At 38.7% G+C, this 20,842-nt stretch overlaps 1 protein-coding gene across 4 annotated transcripts in view; it reads right to left on the bottom strand.

Moving 5' to 3' along the window:
* Positions 1-648: 648 nt before the first annotated feature.
* LOC128684583 (uncharacterized) overlaps positions 649-20,842 on the bottom strand; it is a 93,663-nt gene continuing 73,469 nt past the window's right edge. For all 4 annotated transcript variants that reach the window (XM_070095537.1, XM_070095523.1, XM_070095541.1 and 1 more), the window contains exons 4-6: positions 15,571-15,682; positions 9,667-9,764; positions 649-4,174 (exon numbers count right to left, since the gene is read on the bottom strand). In XM_070095537.1, the coding sequence (XP_069951638.1) occupies positions 9,709-9,764; positions 15,571-15,682 (168 nt within the window). In that variant the 3' untranslated portion in view covers positions 649-4,174; positions 9,667-9,708. The remainder of the gene's footprint in view (positions 4,175-9,666; positions 9,765-15,570; positions 15,683-20,842) is intronic.

Here is a 20,842-nt window from a genome sequence, read left to right as displayed (position 1 = left end):
TGTGCATGTAATTTGTCTGTCTGTCTTTTTTTTTTTGTTTTTTTTACTTAGTCAAGAAAAACTTGGGAAATCATGAGTAAAGCATGAATTACCTGAATTTGCAGTCAATATTCCATCTTAAGTTATAATGCCATAGTTCAAGGTACAGTGTAATAACTTTTCCAATTTTAGATAATCAAATTTAGAGTTTTAGTGGAGTAAGGTTCTTTTAATTAACCCTTATGAACAGACCACCAAGATTTTATGCTTAAATCTACTGCGGTTGGAATGTGTAGTCACCACTATGTCTTGTGTTAAGAAATGAGTCTGAATAAGTGGTAAGAGACGAGTCTGAGTAAGTACTGAAGTGAAACTTCAACTATGTTTTTTTCCATGGTTTGAATTTTGAGTTTATTCTTTTTTGCCACACGACACCTCGTATATGTTTTGCAAATGTGTGTTGAATGTAGTATAAACATTTAAATAATGCCAACTGTGGTAAAGGACTCTTGATCCAAGGAATGAGAGCTACCCCTCCATTCCTTGGATACTGATTGCCCACTACTGCTCAAGTGCTATCTAATGCAAGAGGTGTTGTATTATTTACCTTAATAGGTGTATGATATAGAAAACACCAATACAAACATCAGTAAAATAAAAATCAATTAGTTTTAATTAAAATTTTATTCAAGCCAGTTAATTTAAAAGTTTAGGACTAATGACAGTAATCAATATCTATTTTAATAATACTGTAAAACACTAATGAATGGCTATCTTAACCCTTAAACTGTCCAAACGTAGATCTACGTTCACTCGTGTAGCACTTCCAACGTAGATTTACGTTTTATTTTACGTGCCTTCAAATGTAAAATAAAACGTAGATCTACGTTCAGAGTGCTACGCGAGTGAACACAGATCTACGTTTGGACAGTTTAAGGGTTAATCCTGACATCAAAATTAATAAGAATCCTAAACAGTGTTTTGGAACTCAGTCAACACAATGGAGAAGAGGTCGACCTCAATCAAAATGTCACCAACTGGTACAAATGAGAGGGTAGGGTTTGGGTTACTCACTTCATTTCAACACTGACTGTCCAGACACATCACTACCCTGCTACCTACTGATGGAGGTGTAGGGAAAGGGGCATATACAGCACCCCTTTGCCTCCCAGGGCAGGAGTACTATGATTATAATTTATTATTACTTTAATTCAACTTATAATTTATATAATACAATTTATATAATACAATTTATTTAACACAATATACATATAGTTTATCGGGTATATTTACTGTAAATATTAGCAAGTAAACCTTATTTTATCAAAATACAAACAACCCATTGACTTCCTAATTAGAATACCAGCCAGATGAACATCAGATGTCATAACAGTGATTTATTTAACAAAAAAGGTATGTATGAAAATTGTAATGTATACAATTACCTCAGATCAGCTACTGTATGCTGGTATACATAACATGCTGCATAATCCCATGTGGGTTTAGTGCTTCCCTGTGATTACAATAATAATCAACAATGCCACACAAAGTATTATTATTATATTTATAGGGAAATGCCAAACCCATAGGAGTTATATATAGTGCCTGCCATACAGAATAGAAACATGCCACAAGTCACTTAATTGACTGGAATGTAATTTTATCAGATGCCATGTAAAATGGATTTTTTTATATTTTATTTCAACATAGCATTTCATTAATGATAAAGATTATGTAACCTTTCTTACCCCCTCCTCCTCCTCCCCTCTCCCCCCCCCAAAAAAAAAAATACAAGTAATCAAATCTTGTGAAAAAAAACAAAAATTAAATTTTCAATCATTGACCATGCATACTTATTCCCAAGAAAATAGTACTTGAACCAGTTCTATTTGATATATTTTTGCCTCTTGTCACCATGCTCTAACATATCTGATTTTTCTGATCAATTTTATTTTTTAATTTACCCTTGTATAATATATACAATAAGCCCTCCATCTGCAAATGTTCAAAAGGCATAGTGCTGCTGGATAACTTCATATTTGAACCTAATTATCTAGGAGCAAAAATAATAATGAGGGATGAGGTAAAAAAAAAAGGTTAGGACCTGACAAATTAAAAGGGAAAATTTAGTACGGGTTTGAAAAATACTAGCAACACACCCATGTCAAGAAATACTTATCCTTTTTCCTGATGAATTAAAAAATACCACCACCTAACTCATACCAAGTTTACAAAAGAAAATGTTATCTGTTAATTCACTGATCAGATAATACACTGCTAAGGACAGAACAATTAGATTTATCGTATAAACAAATATTTTGATGAAAAGTTCAACATTCAAAAGTTCTAGTCACAAAAAATAAAATTCTAACACCTAAAACCGAGGTAAATACAATATATACACAGGTAAATACAGTACAGTATTGTATATATATATTTTTTTACAGACATATTCATCTCTCTTAACTGCCTAGTGTTGTTATCAACAGAGTATGACCCCAAAAAATAACTCCATAGCTCCTTAAAACTCTCTGTTAAAGGCCTTGCTCAATAGGGTGGGGCAACTTGTCTCCATTTCTGCTTAATAATCTGTCTAAATCTCAGTAATATTTATACATTAGGATTAGTTTCCCCAAAATGCATTGCCTACTAATGGCTTTCTTTTGTGCCTATCAATGTTTTATTACATGTAAACTACATTATTTGTACTGCATAAAGAAATAAAAATCATACATATTGTATTCACAAAGCATTCCCATTGTGTCCTGGGAATAAGAGAGTTGCCTACCTGCTTGTCTTTTAAGACCACTGAAAACTCAGTAAATGCCCTACTACACTTTTTTATTCTTTTCTAATGGCTCTTTTTCTTTTAGTCAATCCTTGAAAGGAGTCTTGTGAGGATTAGGAAACAACAGGGCACTGCGACAAAATTATTAAACTTGTTTTGGAGACAACTGATGAAGACACTTTGTGTAATGAGCCTTTATTGGGTCAATGTTTTGCTCTGCCATTTGGATCCCACTTAGAGACACAAGTTTAAGCAGTTTGATGTGACCTATCTATCTGCCAGTGGTAGCACAAGCCATGGCAAAAATCATCCACACCTTGGGACAAGATATCACCTGCTTTCTCTGAGCCAAAAAAAAATATAGCCAAAATAAGTTTGCATTTGGCATAGGCCTTATGAATGTATGTACAATATGTATCAAGTTGGAATAAAGGGTCTGTGATGGATCAATTCAACTAATAACCAAACTAATGGGAGGGATGGACCATGACAAAATATTCTCACTAGAAGATCACATAAGTGTATTAGTGAGAGATTCATTTGCTACACAGCCAAGCTTCATAATGGCCTTGAAATATAAGGATGGTGAATTGCTTAAATGGCTGGTCAAAGCATACAGTAAGCCACACAGAGTATACAGCAGAAGTTTGGCATCTGCATCTAAGCAAGCAAATATTATTAACACATTCTCATCTGACTCTGATAGATACTGCATTTTATTTAAGGTTCAATATTTAGATATAAACATACATTAACTTTCATAATATAAAAAAACAAGTTTCAGTGCTGACTCTATAATCTTTAATGATAAGAGAGGCATATGTGTATGAGTATGCATAAGGCTAACATGAAAATCTGGTAAAAGTGATATTATTATTGTAAGATACATAAAAATGCATAACACAAGTGGGTCATTAAGCACTGCTTAGTGGTAATAAAGGCTAATTTCTTTACTAATTATGGCTGTAATTTAATGCTGATACAGCTTTGCATTGATACATTTAAATATTGGTACTATACTGGGTGCTGCTAATTACAAAGAAAATATGTTAATATTACAGTATATGCATATCTTAAAAAAAGGAGCAATTTCTTTTTTATCCAATAATATCTTTATAATATCATCAAATTGTCTGTAAATACAGCAAAATGAAATTATTGCTGAGACAACAGGAAAAGAAATATAACACGAGAGAGAAAAGGAAGAGGCAGATAACAATGAGGGACCTGTTACCTAGTGTATATGGAAAACACATCCATTAAAAAGATTAAGAAAAATTTGATAATAAAAACAGAAGTTCAATTGCTAACTTGAGGGAAATCGGTTGCCAAGATGTTCCTGAACTTCGCACCCATTTTACAAGTTGGATGCTTCAAGTACTGGTAAGCTTTTTCGGTTAAGGCACACTGTAAACAAAAATTGTATTAGAAATTACGATATATCTTACAGTTCTTTCTAAAACAATGCTGTAGTAACTTTAAGAGTATCATGCAAATACTGTACCTTAATGGTGATAAGAGTGAAAGGCACAATGAAGATAGTACTGTAGAACAGCTCTTTAAGCATGTGCTGTTCCACAGGAAGGAAATAATGCATTAAGAAAAACAAATTATGACACCCACTAAAAATAAATAAATTACAGTACAATAATGTCCTGCATACGAGGAGATATTTTAGTGTGTAAGAGGACACCCAAAAGCCAATGGTGAAAAGATTTTTTTTTTTGATGCCTCTTGGTGAGTTGTGGCTGGACAGTATGGATGAAGAAAGCTTAAAGCTGTATTGCAAAAACAGTACTACCTACTTCCACCAGTGGGAAAATTGTAATTGCTGATATGTTTGCAAAGAGAAGGGAAGGTAAGTGGAAATGTCAGGCTATAACATGTCCTCAAGACCATTATTTAAAAATTTAATGTTATGTACACTAAGGCTACATAAAGTATTCTTAAAAACTGGTCAGTCCTACAAAGAGAAAAGTTTGAACTGACTTTTGTTTACCTGGAGTTTACCTGGAGAGTTTTCCGGGGGTCAACGCCCCCGCGGCCCGGTCTGTGACCAGGCCTCCTGGTGGATCAGAGCCTGATCAACCAGGCTGTTGCTGCTAATGCGACGGGCTTGAGTTTTGAGACTCTATGACCGCAGGTTCAATCCCGGCCGGGGGTATGGTCTGTTGCTGCTGGCTGCACGCAAACCAACGTATGAGCCACAGCCCGGCTGGTCAGGAACCGACTTTAGGTGCTTGTCCAGTGCCAGCTTGAAGACTGCCAGGGGTCTGTTGGTAATCCCCCTTATGTATGCTGGGAGGCAGTTGAACAGTCTCGGGCCCCTGACACTTATTGTATGGTCTCTTAACATGCTAGTGACACCCCTGCTTTTCATTGGGGGGATGTTGCATCGTCTGCCAAGTCTTTTGCTTTCGTAGTGAGTGATTTTCGTGTGCAAGTTCGGTACTAGTCCCTCTAGGATTTTCCAGGTGTATATAATCATGTATCTCTCCCACCTGCATTCCAGGGAATACAGTTTTAGGAACCTCAAGCGCTCCCAGTAATTGAGGTGTTTTATCTCCGTTATGCGTGCCATGAAGGTTCTCTGTACATTTTCTAGGTCAGCAATTTCACCTGCCTTGAAAGGTGCTGTTAGTGTGCAGCAATATTCCAGCCTAGATAGAACAAGTGACCTGAAGAGAGTCATCATGGGCTTGGCCTCCCTAGTTTTGAAGGTTCTCATTATCCATCCTGTCATTTTTCTAGCAGATGCGATTGATACAATGTTATGGTCCTTGAAGGTGAGATCCTCCGACATGATCACTCCCAGGTCTTTGACCTTGGTGTTTCGCTCTATTTTGTGGCCAGAATTTGTTTTGTACTCTGATGAAGATTCAATTTCCTCGTGTTTACCATATCTGAGTAATTGAAATTTCTCATCGTTGAACTTCATATTGTTTTCTGCAGCCCACTTAAAGATTTGGTTGATGTCCGCCTGGAGCCTTGCAGTGTCTGCAATGGAAGACACTGTCATGCTGATTCGGGTGTCATCTGCAAAGGAAGACATGGTGCTGTGGCTGACATCCTTGTCTATGTCGGATATGAGGATGAGGAACAAGATGGGAGCAAGTACTGTGCCTTGTGGAACAGAGCTTTTCACCGTAGCTGCCTCGGACTTTACTCTGTTGACGACTACTCTCTGTGTTCTGTTAGTGAGGAAATTATAGATCCATCGACCGACTTTTCCTGTTATTCCTTTAGCACGCATTTTGTGCGCTATTACGCCATGGTCACACTTGTCGAAGGCTTTTGCAAAGTCTGTATATATTACATCTGCATTCTTTTTGTCTTCTAGTGCATTTAGGGCCTTGTCATAGTGATCCAATAGTTGAGACAGACAGGAGCGACCTGTTCTAAACCCATGTTGCCCTGGGTTGTGTAACTGATGGGTTTCTAGATGGGTGGTGATCTTGCTTCTTAGGACCCTTTCAAAGATTTTTATGATATGGGATGTTAGTGCTATTGGTCTGTAGTTCTTTGCTGTTGTTTTACTGCCCCCTTTGTGGAGTGGGGCTATGTCTGTTGTTTTTAGTAATTGTGGGACGACCCCCGTGTCCATGCTCCCTCTCCATAGGATAGAAAAGGCTCGTGATAGGGGCTTCTTGCAGTTCTTGATGAACACGGAGTTCCATGAGTCTGGCCCTGGGGCATGTCATTTATCGCCTGTTCAAAGTCATTTGGCGTCAGGATAACATCGGATAGACTTGTGTTAATCAAATTTTGTGGCTCTCTCATAAAAAATTCATTTTGATCTTCGACTCTCAGTCTGGTTAGCGGCTTGCTAAAAACTGAGTTATATTGGGACTTGAGTAGCTCACTCATTTCCTTGCTGTCATCTGTGTAGGACCCATCTTGTTTAAGTAGGGGCCCAATACTGGACGTTGTTCTCGACTTTGATTTGGCATAGGAGAAGAAATACTTTGGGTTTCTTTCGATTTCATTTATGGCTTTTAGTTCTTCCCGCGATTCCTGACTCCTATAAGATTCCTTTAGCTTAAGTTCGATGCTTGCTATTTCTCTGACCAGTGTCTCCCTACGCATTTCAGATATATTGACCTCTTTTAGCCGCTCTGTTCTTCTTTTCTGTCGCCTGTAAAGGGAGCGCCTGTCTCTTTCTATTTTACATCTACTCCTCCTTTTTCTTAGAGGAATAAGCCTTGTGCATACATCGAGTGCCACCAAGTTAATCTGTTCTAGGCATAAGTTGGGGTCTGTGTTGCTTAGTATATCTTCCCAGCTTATATCGGTTAGGACTTGGTTTACTTGGTCCCACTTTGTTTTTGTTATTGAAGTTTAATTTGGTGAATGCTCCCTCGTGACTAGTCTCATTATGTCGGTCTGGGGCTCCACGCATACATGTCTGAACCTCAATTATGTTGTGATCTGAGTATATTGTTTTTGATATGGTGACATTTCTTATCAGATCATCATTGTTAGTGAAGATGAGGTCTAGTGTATTCTCCAGTCTAGTAGGCTCTATTATTTGTTGGTTTAAATTGAATTTTGTGCAGAGATTTAAAAGCGCGTGTGAGTGTGAGTTTTCATCAGAGCTGCCTCCTGGTGTTATTACTGCAACAATATTATTTGCTATATTTATTTATTTATTTATTTATTTATTTACAATTTGAGCATACATATAGAGGTACAAAAAAATACAGATAAGAGCAGCATGCCAAAGCCACTTATACTATGCATAGCATAGTGCCTTAAGTTGAAATCCCCCAGGAGCAAGATGTTGGGTGCAGGAGCTGGAAGATTTTCCAGACAGTGGTCAATTTTTAACAGCTGTTCCTGGAATTGCTGGGATGTTGCATCCGGAGGCTTGTAGACTACCACAATGACTAGGTTTTGGTTCTCGACCTTTACTGCTAAAACTTCCACTACATCATTTGTGGCATTAAGCAGTTCTGTGCAAACAAGTGACTCTGCAATGTACAGGCCAACCCTCCCCTTTTGCCTGTTCACTCTGTCACATCTGTATAGGTTGTGTAGGCTCCAATTTGCTTTTTTTTTGGGGGGGGGATTTTGAAAATTTGAAAAAAAGTGCTATTTAACTTTATCGACTTGTGCCACAATCTGTACTATTCAAATCATGTGCACTGAGGCACAGAGATAGGTTATGAAATATGGACTGCACAGCAAATGAAATACATCTAATTAAATATTAGATAAAGGATTATGTCATAGTGTAATTAAACCTCATACTCTTTCCTTTAGTTAAACTCCCATATTTATCACCAATGTTGGTTGCTTTTGCCAGTGTACAAGATAACAAATGCAATTTTTTTTTTTAAGATACATTACCATTCTGTAAGATTCATTAGTATTCTAAGTTTTGGGTTGATGTGATTTTTAGTTTAATATGTTTATTATGCACCCCATACCCATCCTGTGGGCGGTAGTCAAAAGATTACAGAGGTACATAATTGGTCCAGGGACTGGACTCCAAAGTTTTGATAGCTGAGCAAGTTACAGAGGTAATGAACTCACAATTTACAAAGGTAATGAACTCACAATTTACAAAGGTAATGAACTCACAATTTACAAAGGTAATGAACTCCAGGTAAGTCTGGTCACAATCATGACAAGTTACAAAGGTATTTACAGATTACAGAGGTACGTAATGGGTCCAGGGACTGGGCCCCCAAAGTTTTGATAGCTGAACTAGGTACAAAGGTAATGAGCTCACAAGTTACAAAGGTAATGAATTCTGTAGAATGGTTACTTACGTTTATACTTTGGCTACAATCATGAACAAATTATAGAGTAATGAGCAATTCACACTTCCACACCCGGTCACAACTGTAATGAGTTATTGGTGCAAATATTGATTGTTGAGTCACACACACACACACACACACACACACACACACACACACACACACACACACACACACACACACACACACACACACACACACACACACACACACACACACACACACACACACTTTAGTTTAATATCTTTATGCACCCCATACCCATCCTGTGGGCGGTAGTCAAAAGATTACAAAGGTACATAATGGATCCAGTGACTGGACCCCAAAGTTATGATAGCTGAACTAGTTACAAAGGTAATGAACTCCAGGTAGATCTGGTCACTAATCATGGCAAGTTACAGAGGTAATGAATCAGCTTCACTCCTATACATGGCCCTAAAATCTGGAACACCCTACCTGAAAATTCTAAAACTGCACACACATTCATCACCTTCAAAACTACCATCAGAAAACATCTTATCTCCCTGATACACCCTGTCAACTAATAATACGAATACCACCTGGTGGTTCACACTTACACTCACTCACCCATTTGACCATAAACAGAAATATCAATCTCAATCTCAAAATAATGAATCTTAACTAGTCATAAGTTGGCCTGTGATACTCCAATACTGAAACTATGTATAGTGCCAAAACAAAAGCATTCACATTGCTAAACTCACAACTAGTATTTAGTCACTTGGCCAAAATACCAACTTACCTCATAATTTTGTAATATTTTAAACTTAAGATTTAATGTAAGTCTGCCCGAAATGCCTAGCCATGCTAGGTGTTCTAGTGGTACACTCTGTAATTATTTTACTACATGTAAACCACACAATAACCAAATTCTGTAAACTCAGCATTGTAATCCTTATAGAGAATAAACTTTGAAAGATATGTGGAAACTAATAGCGAAGTAAGTGTAAAAAATGGGTGAGAGTAAATTAAGCCCAAAATAGTGATTTATTTTACACATTGTCACAGGATATAACATTATAAACAATGCCACTCTTCACACTGGGAGTAAATTTAAAGGCATGGATCAAAATTAATAAACAAAATTTAATTCATAAAGGTCTTGGAACTTACTATTTAGAAAGAAGACTTTGGAGGTAGTTAGTGGAGGTCAAGTTATGCAGCACGAGCCAGGAGGCTGGGAACGTCTATATCAGCGTAGGACACTAAACCTGCATAAAGATTTAATATAAAAATAATTATTATTATTATTAAAAGGAAGCGCTAAACCAATATGAAATAATTACCCTGTAAAAGCATTTTCCTCAAAGAATGACACATTGATGCTTCGTTGTTCCTTCTTCACTTTGTCCCCTTGGCTTTCACCCCAATGGAAATAAATCAGACATTTTTTGAGTTATCGTAGGTAATCTATACATGTGTTACTATGTATGATAATTCGTTTAACTGTATTTATGTATACCACCTGTATTTAAATAAACTTATTTTCATACTTTGGACAATGATATTCGAACACATCTAGAGCCTCGAACCCACACTTTCTCTTACGTATAATCATAATCAAAAGGAAGCGCTAAACCTACCAGGGCCCTTATATATAAATCATTCCCTGCTCCTCGTCCAAAGTGTTCGACTGAATAGTAATATATTAGCTCCATGACAGTGATAATTTCCCCTTAATCATTACTGCTGTTCTGACACCCGACTACCTTGCAGATTCCAGTTGTATTCTAAGTGTGCAGATCGATGCTTTATGCATTACACAATGTAACCTCTTCCCAGGTATCCTTCCTGATACCTTTTCTACAGGCAAGTTGTTACAACTCTTCTCTGTAACATGTTAGCCATTACCTGGACATCAGGTTAACATTATATATTATTATTATTATTATAATCAAGGGGGAAGCGCTAAACCCGGAGGATTATACAGCGCCTGGGGGGGGGGGATGTGGAAGGCATTTAGGCTTAATTCGGGGAACTGGAGCACAGATCCAATTCCCTAAATCAAGAGCCCCTCACCAACATCAAGGAACCTTCCTTGAGTTCATTAACAACCAGTTGTATGAAACCGCTATCGTCGCAGTAATGTTAGGTTCCTAGGTTACAAACAAGCGAGAGAGCATTCACGTCCTGATAGCTAAACTAATTTAAATACACTTGTTGGTATGCTTATTTGTGCACTATAAATGCAACTACCTCAGTGTGGTCAATCTGAAAAAAAAAAATACTAAACTTAGCAGGAAAGTAGTCACTAGACCTCTGACTCCATTCTTACTGTTGCGAAAGCGATTGGGCATCACTTCATTAGTTTCCTAATTGAGCGGGAATCCATCCAACTAGAACGTTACAAGGTTCCATTCTCGCTCCTCAGATCTGAATCAACGCTTAGTTAGTGGCAACCAATAGCAGTTGGGCCTGATGACATCCATGTTCATGGGCTTCAACACACCCTACAGCACCATTCTTCCTCTTACACCTTTTCACTCGGATTTGGCCCAAAAGAGCTATACCCCTTTTAGTGGAAAACAAGTGTTTCTCCCTTTTTAAAAGCTAAGTATGTACTGTGGACATAGATACTTCTCATTATAGACCCATGCTCGTACCAGCGCTGAAAATGCTTGATTATCAACCAACTCGTGTGGTACTTAGAAACTCGAAACACTTTCCCTTCATCAATATAGTTTAGAACGGGACCATTCTGCCACTTACTTTGACCTTGATATGTAACTTCGTGGCCAATCTTTTTTTTTTTTTCATTTAGTCACTGCTGTCTTTTCTAATCTATAATTATTATTATGTTTAGGGGTGGTGCTAAACGATAATTTTCGCACGATGCCCTATCATCTTATAGCCTATTTTATATCTATATGATACCTGTTCCAGTACAAGATACGAATAAATTGTTTGGCTTTCCCGTTCTCAAATGTCATGGAAGTCACACATCACCTCCCTGAAAGCCACTTATCTTAATCGGCCGAACCTGCTTAAAACTCTAGCCCATTTCTCTTGGTGAATTGATAGACAAATCAACCCTTCTTTGACTTCATTCAATGATCTTTTCTAAGCTAGACTACAAAAACAAAATATATTCCTCAGCTACTCCTACTAAACTTAATGAGGGCCATTCATCATTAAGCATTATTATGTTTATAACTAGGGGATTTTTTTTTTATCTTTCCTAAACCTAGCTTAGAGTCTTTGCAGGATCAGCGCAAAGCCCACTCACTGCCTTCGTTATTTTGTTTGCTTCCATGACCTTCACGATCGTCACAGATGTCAATAAAATTCAGTTGTAAGGTTGATCGCGGGTTCTAACTCCGCCCGTGGTATAGCTGCTTTTGTGTCTTTATCAACCACGAGATAATCCCTGCGTTCGAATTCTGGTAACATCTCTATTTACTCCCTTTGTCAACCTCGTGTAAAGCTTTTTACCTCCCTCCTTGGGAACTTCCCAGGGTTCAGTGTTTCTTCCCTCTTCGATACATGAGGGTTCACGTCTTCTATGAACTCAGGCTCTCTCTCTCTCTCTTTTCCTTGAACACTCAGTCACATTCCCACGCTACTGGTGAACAGTTTCAGACCCCCAGATAGAGAAAGTTATGCTGCTGTTTTTTCAGATAAGGAAATCCAAGGGCATATACTAAAGTCGGCCACTATTTTCACAGCAGTTACACACAATACTGACCACAATGTTGATGATTGAGACACTTATGCAACATATGGGAATCTTTATTCAGGAAACGTTTCGCCACACAGTGGCTTCATCAGTCCAATACAAAGTAGAAAGGCGTAAGGAGAGGAGGAGTTTGAGGCAATCAGTCCCTCAGCCTGGAGCCGATGTGTTCAGTCCATCAATCTTGTAGAATGTACAGCATAGGGCCGTAGACGTGGATTATATACTGTAGTGAGGTGAGGTGAAGCAGGAGGAGGTGGGGTCATAGTGGTACCATCCACTAGTCGAAGTAGGTCTTCGTCCAAAGGTTGGACAAGTGTTGAAGAACAAACCATTCACCACAACTGACCACAATCACAAACATTGTAACTGTGTCCGTATCTTCATTCGTTGTTGTTTCTGATTTCTAAAATGCGTTACAATCTATCTGGAAATTCGACTCCCCACATCCCAGTGTACTTCGCATACAATAATAACGATTGTGGTGCATTTCTAGCAAGTATAAAGACGTCATGTTATTGGAGAGAGACAAGTGTAGTATATTGCGATCGTTTATTCCGTCACTGTAGTGATGCCTGGCCTTGACACCATCACCACTGATATCATTGTGACAATACCTAGGCATGTCACCATCACCATCAATGTCTGGTAATGCCTCTGCTTGCCACCACCATCATCACAGTGTAGTGATGCCTCGGCCTGCCACCACCGCCACTTACCATAGTGCGTAATGCTTAGGTTCGCCTCCATCATCATCAATATGGTGCCTCGACCTACCACCACCATCGATGTGTGGTGATGCCTTGATCTGCCACCACCACCATTACTGTGTGAGTGTTTGCATCATTATTTTAGTTTGTAAAGGTTAAACCCTATAGATTGCACGCTGGTCAACAAGGATGCATTCCACCTGTACAGTAATATCAAGAATACTGTAATTCCTAGACAGGTTCCTTGATGTTGGTGAGGGGCTCTTGATTTAGGGAATTGGATCTGTGCTCCAGTTCCCCGAATTAAGCCTGAATGCCTCCCACATCCCCCCAGGCGCTGTATAATCCTCCGGGTTTAGCGCTTCTCCCTTGATTTTAATAATAATAATAATAATATATGTAATTCCTAGAGTATGAACTTACACAGTCAGTATATATCAGCTGAAATCAACATAAACACTTCTAAAAAAATAAATTGTAAATGTTTATCTAATTGGTTACCATAAACTTTTATTACTTTATTCTTCACCTGTACTCTTAATAGTAAAATTTATCACAATTTTCATGTATCTGAGGTAAATAATAACTTAATATACATTACACCGGGAGGTGTGTATCTTTATGTATATATGCTAAGAGTTTAATACCTCCTTTAGGGATTAAAATGTTATTGACTGGTGGTGAACAGGTGACATGTAACCTGAGTGATCCTCGTGTAATCGATACGCTTTAAGCCCATTATAAACCCTGCCAACCATCCAAGTAATTCACTTTAATCATATAGTGTTGAATATACACTCAATGGTCGCGTCCTATCATATTTATGCTGTTTAATGCAGGATTTATGTCTCTGTCTCCCAAGTGTTGTTCGTCCCGTCTTCTGTCCATCCTTGTGAGATTTGCTTTATGTCATTCACAATGTTCAGGAAATAAGCTTCAATATATCGTACAAGTAATAGTTGTGTAAGGAGTCAGCCCATCCTCCTGTCCGACGTTAGGGGGCTCTGGTGGCTAAAGCTCTCGCTTCACATGGCGAGGGTCTAGGTTCGATTCCCAGCCAGGGTAGAAACATTGGGTGTTTCTTTACACCTGTTGTCTATGTTCACCCATAAGTACACTAGGTACCTGGGTGTTAGTCCACTGGTGTGGGTCGCATCCTGGGACACTGACCTAATTTGCCCGAAATGCTCAGCATAACAAGCGGCTTTCTATATAGTAGTATGTTATTGATGTCAGCTAGGACTGTATACCATGTACTTGTACCTGTAGAAATAGATATTATTATTATTATTATTATATAATGAAAACGTTATTTGACAGTGTATTTTGCTCTCCTCTCGGTGGATCTGTTTTCTGTTTACGCTTCAAATCTTTTCAATCGCATCTATGTAATATTGCATTTATTGATTTTATGGTGTGGTATAATTGGTTAATTTGTGCTAATAGACGACTCTAACATATACAAATTTACCCAAAACCAAAATAATGTATATGGGAAAATTTGTTGCAAAGAGTAAGAAATCAGTGTTGACCGAGAAAAAAATATCTGTGCTATGCGGTGCCTAAAAATATTAATAAAATAAAATGTTCTAACCTTGGAAAGTGTGTTGTAAATCAGGGCAGCTACACAATGCTATGTAGAAAAATTACTAACAGAAAAAAACACAATAACTAATTTATCTGCTCTGCTCTAGTTTCCGCTATTATTTAAGTGACTATGGTCATTTCCTTGCTTTAACTCTCATACGAACTGCTCACCATATTAAAATATACATTTTGAAATTTAAAAAAGGACAAGTTTTTAATTTCCATCACCCAGGTTGCCGGTTCCTGCTCCCGACGCCACGTTGATGATGCGACTGTCAATTGCTGCAAAAAATTATGTTTGCCATATCAAATTGCTCAGGACTTGAGACGATATCGAACCTTAATTGATTGGACAGGGGCTTTGAGACACCTACGGCTGCGAGTATAACTCTTGAGGCAGGTTCGCGTACGGCTTATATCGCCTTGAAAATGAAAAATAAAACATCAGAGTTAAAATGGGCTTTAACTCAAAGCAAAATAAGGTTTAGAATTCTCTGTTTAAAAGGACATTTGGGAGATGCGATTAATTCACCTGCTCTAATTTCACTGGGTTTAAAATTCTAATGAAGCTATTTGCCAGCTGATCATAGCGAGTGGGAATATTTATCCTGCTATGATTACCCAACAATGACAGGGAATTAAGTCGGGTAAAAACAGGTTATTTTAAACCAGCCTCGCCTGGCTGTCTCCATACCTCTGAACAGCCCAGTTCCTCCCCCGCCACAGTATAATGTATACACATACGACAAATAACTGTATAGCTATAATGTACACATACAAAAACACGTATATATTTATACATCTGTGCTGCTTATTTACTTACACATTAGTTTACAAAATATGTTTAGTAATACCTATTTTGTGTAGTTGTGAATACTAAAATGACTCCCGTATAATTTTGTGTAGTAGAAATAATTTATGTAGTTTTTAATCGTAAAATATAGCAAAAATACCGTGATGGAAGCTGACGTCGGGCCTGATACTACTAACCCACTGAATGTTACTCTGGCTGTTCAGACAATAAAAGATGGTTGCCGTATGAAGTACCTGTAGAAGTAACAAGATGCTGTAGAGAGACGAGGGCAGAGAGCAGATCGCTGTGCATCACTGTGACACCAGCCACCACCAACCCTCCTTGCAGCTCCACCTCCACCATCACCTGCAATACATAACCTTTTAAAACACAAACATTACACTAGCTTGATCTTTTTACCTCCTCGCTGTCTCCTTTTGCCCTCCTTCCCTTTCCCTCTTTCTTCCCTCCCTCCCTTCCCCTCTTTCTTCCCTCCCTCCCTTTCCCTCTTTCTTCCCTCCCTTCCTTTCCCTCTTTCTTCCCTCTACCTCTTTATTAATTAAAAAGTTCTAAAACTAACGAATATAGTTTCTGTATAGTTTACAAGCTCAGTTATCTTAGCTCATTTTAAACCTTGGTTCTAGTCAGGGATTTTATTGCTGCATTGTTTTATATTAAGCAACATTAATCTTAACAGGATTAAGCAATTTAATTTAGGGTGAATTTGGAGCTATGTGACCCAGTGTTTTTAACTGACCAGTTGACTCAATTATTTCTTGTAAGATCATGTTCAAATAGTGAGTCAGACTGAGAATGGATATGCGATGGTGTAATGTCCCTGAGAGTGCTACCAGAGTGAGGCTGCTGATGGTTGCTTGTTATGAACTATAATAACTGTCTTATGAATGTCCACGAAACTAGACCAGGCGGGGAACCTTGAGAACACTGGCCTTGTACATTTCACATTTATGATAGTATTGTCTTAAAAAGTGTACCTGTGACTAGGAGAAATGGCTCCTATCTGTAGTTGCTGACCATCATCCGACTCTTCATTTTATAAATTTAAATAAATTTGTCAGGACCCTTTATACTAGTAGGTAGAGTTAAAGAGGGAAGTGGTGTTGCAAGCTGATTTGCAAACCACGTAGTAATCTCCGGCTGACATTTTCCAACCCAACAGATTTTCCTGTAAAGTAAAAGGACACAAGTGCAACTAATGTGACATTTTATTGTGGCAACGTTTCGCTCTCCAGGAGCTTTATCAAGCCATTACAAACAATACACGGACACAGAGGGTATATATAGGCTCAGAGTGAGGTGCAATACTAGTGAGGTACCATTTCGATGTTCACTAGTGGTAGTAGTAGTAGTAGTAGTAGTAGTAGTAGTAGTGACAAAAGTAATACAATATGGTAGAGCAATTAATTCGTACATGAGAAAAAGGATATAAAAGCTATTACTTGGGTAACATAAAAATAGGTTGGACAAATATAGACTGGAAAGAGGCAGCTTGTTTCAGTGTTCACTCCTTGTATGTGCTTGTGTAGTATAACAGGAGAGACTATGTTATACTACAGAAGCACATACAAGGAGTGAACACTGAAACAAGCTGCCTCTTTCCAGTCTATATTTGTCCAACCTATTTTTATGTTACCCAAGTAATAGCTTTTATATCCTTTTTCTCATGTACGAATTAATTGCTCTACCATATTGTATTACTTTTGTCACTACTACTACTACCACTAGTGAACATCGAAATGGTACCTCACTAGTATTGCACCTCACTCTGAGCCTATATATACCCTCTGTGTCCATGTATTGTTTGTAATGGCTTGATAAAGCTCCTGGAGAGGGAAACGTTGCCACAATAAAATGTCACATTAGTTGCACTTGTGTCCTTTTACTTTACATATTGTCGGTAATTCTACCGACTTTATTACAGATTTTCCTGTGTTCAGTGACTCGAAGCGCTGGATTTCTGTTTTTTTTGTCACCTTCGACAACTTTGACAGTTCTTTAAACTAGCCACGAAGGCTGTCTTTCTGACTACAAAACTTTTTTTATTAGCAATGAAATGTGCTTCAAGGGTTTATCGCTTTATAACAATAAAAATTATTACACAAGTTACCAAGGGCAGGTTTTTCTCGAGTGTTGGTGACGATCACCTGCCAACGTAGGTAGAATTGTGTCCTCGTTGAATATCCTAGTCGGAACATAAGATCTTTGAGCCTATTCTTACTGATAATAGATACAATTAAATTTAATTATTTAAGGGATGGACAGCAAAGCCAGCGAAAGGCCTCGGTCAGATGACCAAAAGCTCCAGTGGTGCGTCATGATATGACTTAGACCCGCGTCAGGAAACACTTGTTCTGTTTCCTGACGAATCTTACCTAACCTAACCTGATAATAGATTTCGTTTTGTCCACTTCACAAGAAATTAGGTTATCTGCGGGAGTTCCTGTCACAGGTAAAATCATGTCTTTTGTATCTCCTCCAAATCTTTTATTTGGCAGCAGGTACCTCGCGGTAGTGCTACGGAAATTAAATTGGATCTGAAGATTTTTCAGAGACTGTGCTGGAGTTACAAGATGAGTTTCTTGGGGGAAAGCTCTGAGTCAAGGGTTGACCAGTTTCTACAGCCAGTTTGTTTAAGGTTAATTTTCTCAGATTTATTGCAATGACAGAAGACTAGCTAGGTTTGATAAGTCGACATACCCTACAATTTACATATTACCGTGTTCAGGTTAGTTAGTTACGGCCGGGTAAGAAAAAAAAAGTCTCAGTTTTTCGGGTTGGAAACTGTGAAGAGTTTTTCAGCGCCCCACTGAGATACTGGTTGTAGTTACCTGCTATTAATATGGGCTCAACTATGCCGAAGAAAGGGTATATAGGTTGTTTATAAGTCAAATAGGTCTGCGTCCTGCCAATGATGTTTACACACTACACACTAGATATATACACTGTGGACAATCAAGGTTTAAACTTTACCAAGATTATCATTATATTCACAAAAAGCGCCAAATAATTCTTCTAGAGATTGAAGTTTCAAGTTGATCAGGAATGACATCATAGATAGGCCTGACATGTAAGATTCGGTGAACTAGTTAAACACTACCTTCGTGACCTCTCACATAGCAGCCATGAGATGTAGCCAGAAATACTTGCCTGAATTCCTACTAATCACATCCTCAGGTATTCCTCTTATAAAACCACATTAGGTTGATGAACACTGTACACATTATGTGAGCTAACTAACATTAGTAATGAGGCTTACGTTGGGAAACTGTACTTTAACATATTAGTATTTCATGTTTGCTTGACTATGTTGAGGCTTATGATGATTGGTCTTATGGGTGGTAGAATAGTGTAGCGTAGCCATGTTGTGCTATGTAAGTTAGAAAATCATCTGTGGAGCCTGTGTAGGAATACTGGGCAGGTGGCATCTGAACCTACGAGTCTGATTCGAATGCATCACTGTTTAGTAGAAGACTGTCTTTAAAGTAGCCGGATCTGCCTATCCAGTTTGTATCATTGGAGACTTGCAAGGGCCACCAACTGTGTTCCAAATGCTAATTTTACAGAAAGAATATCCAGTAGTGGTTCAACGCAGGGCAAAATCACGCTCATGTCCCCCTTTATCGTCTAAGAACAATGATAACGTAACAGACACTTGTATTCTCTCTTTCCTCGTCCGTAACAGTCATTAGATTTTCTCGCAGAATTAGGAAAGTACAATTAGCGTATCTGTTTTGCACTCTGTGCTTCATGTAAGTGTTATGCTACCAATAACTGAAGTCTCAGGCGAAAGTTGGTTGTGTGACTCCTTCCTGTCACAGCCTTTGTACCTGGGTAGATAATGTCCTGATGACTACTACTGAGCACTGCTTCTGATTCAGCAGTATTACACAACAACAGCTATATTCTGATGTGGATTTCCCCAAGGAGGTACCTCGGCATCCCTCAAGGAGGTACCTCGATGCCAACGAGGGGTTCCTTGGCCAAAGAACTTGATATATCGTTCCCTTCCTTGGATCGAACCTGAGTGCCTTCTATTTCAAAGGCGTTACGTGGCCCCTACAGGTTTAGCGTTCCCCATGATTAAAATAAAAAAATAGTTCTGACTTGGCAGTCGAGTTGTGTTTTTAGCATAGTCACTGTTAACCTTGGAGAGTTCACCCCTGTTGAGCTCGTGCCTAAGTTAAAGAATGTCAGAGAAGTTTGATGACAACTCTGTTTTCGTCCACCACCTTTTCCATAGATCGATCCCTACTTTTAAATCCTTTGGCTTCACAATTTTACAGGTTCTGTGGCTGTCAGAAGATTTGTAACTGCAGCCGCTTCAGGTGTTCTTAATTCAAGGTTGATAGCAGCAGTGGTGTCAGGACTAGTAAATGTTGATGTTCAAGGTTGATAACAACAGTGGTGTTAGGACTAGTAGATGTTGATGCTCAAGGTCGATTACAGTAGTGATGTTCGGACTAGGAGATACCTGGAGATGGTTTCGGGGATCAACGCCCCCGCGGCCCGGTCTGTGATCAGGCCTCCTAGTGGATCAGGGTCTGATCAACCAGGCTGTTATTGGCAGCCGCACGCAGACCGACGTACTAACCACAGCCCGGCTGATCAGGTACTGACTTTAGGTGCCTGTCCAGTGCATTCTTGACAGCCAGGGGCCTATTGGTAATCCCACTTATGAATGCTGGGAGGCAGTTGAACAGTCTGGGACCTCTCAAACTTATTGTGTTGTCTCTTAGCCTACTCGTGGCGCCCCTGCTTTTCAGTGGAGGGATGTTGCATCTCCTGCCCTGTCTTTTGCTTTCGTAGGGAGTGATTTTCATGTGCATATTTGGGACTAGTCCCTCTAGGATTTTCCAAGTGTATATTATCGTGTATCTTTCCCAGTAGTTTAGGTGCATTATCATATTTATGCGTGCTGTGAAAGTTCTCTGTACATTCTCCAGGTCTGCAATTTCTCCTGCCTTGAAAGGGGCCATTAGTGTACAGCAATATCCCAGCCTAGAGAGAACAAGCGATTTGAAGAGAACCATTATGGGTATGGCATCCCTAGTTCTGAAGGTTCTTATTACCCATTCTGTCATTTTCTTAGCAGATGTGATAGAAACATTGTTGTGATCTTTGAAAGTGAGATCCTTTGACATTATCACTTACAGGTCTTTCACATTAGTTTCATACTCCTATACGGTTTTAATTTCCTCGAGTTTACCATATCGGAGTAAGAGAAATTTCTCTTCATTGAACTTCATGTTGTTTTCCGCGGCCCATTTAAAGATTTGATTGATGTGCTCTTGGTGTCTTTCAGTGTCTTCGATGGATGACATCATGCAAAGTCGGGTGTCATCCGCAAAGGAAGACACGGTGCTGTGGCTTACATCTCTATGTCACATATGAGGATAAGGAACAGGATGGGGGCACGTACAGTACCTTGTGGAACCGAGCTTTTCAATGTAGCCGCCTCAGACTTTACCCTGTTTACTAATACTCTTTGTGTTCTATTTGTTAGGA

Source organism: Cherax quadricarinatus, chromosome 4, assembly GCF_038502225.1.
Source record: "Cherax quadricarinatus isolate ZL_2023a chromosome 4, ASM3850222v1, whole genome shotgun sequence".
Lineage (NCBI taxonomy): Eukaryota > Metazoa > Arthropoda > Malacostraca > Decapoda > Parastacidae > Cherax > Cherax quadricarinatus.
This window is presented reverse-complemented; position numbering and strand designations above follow the sequence as displayed.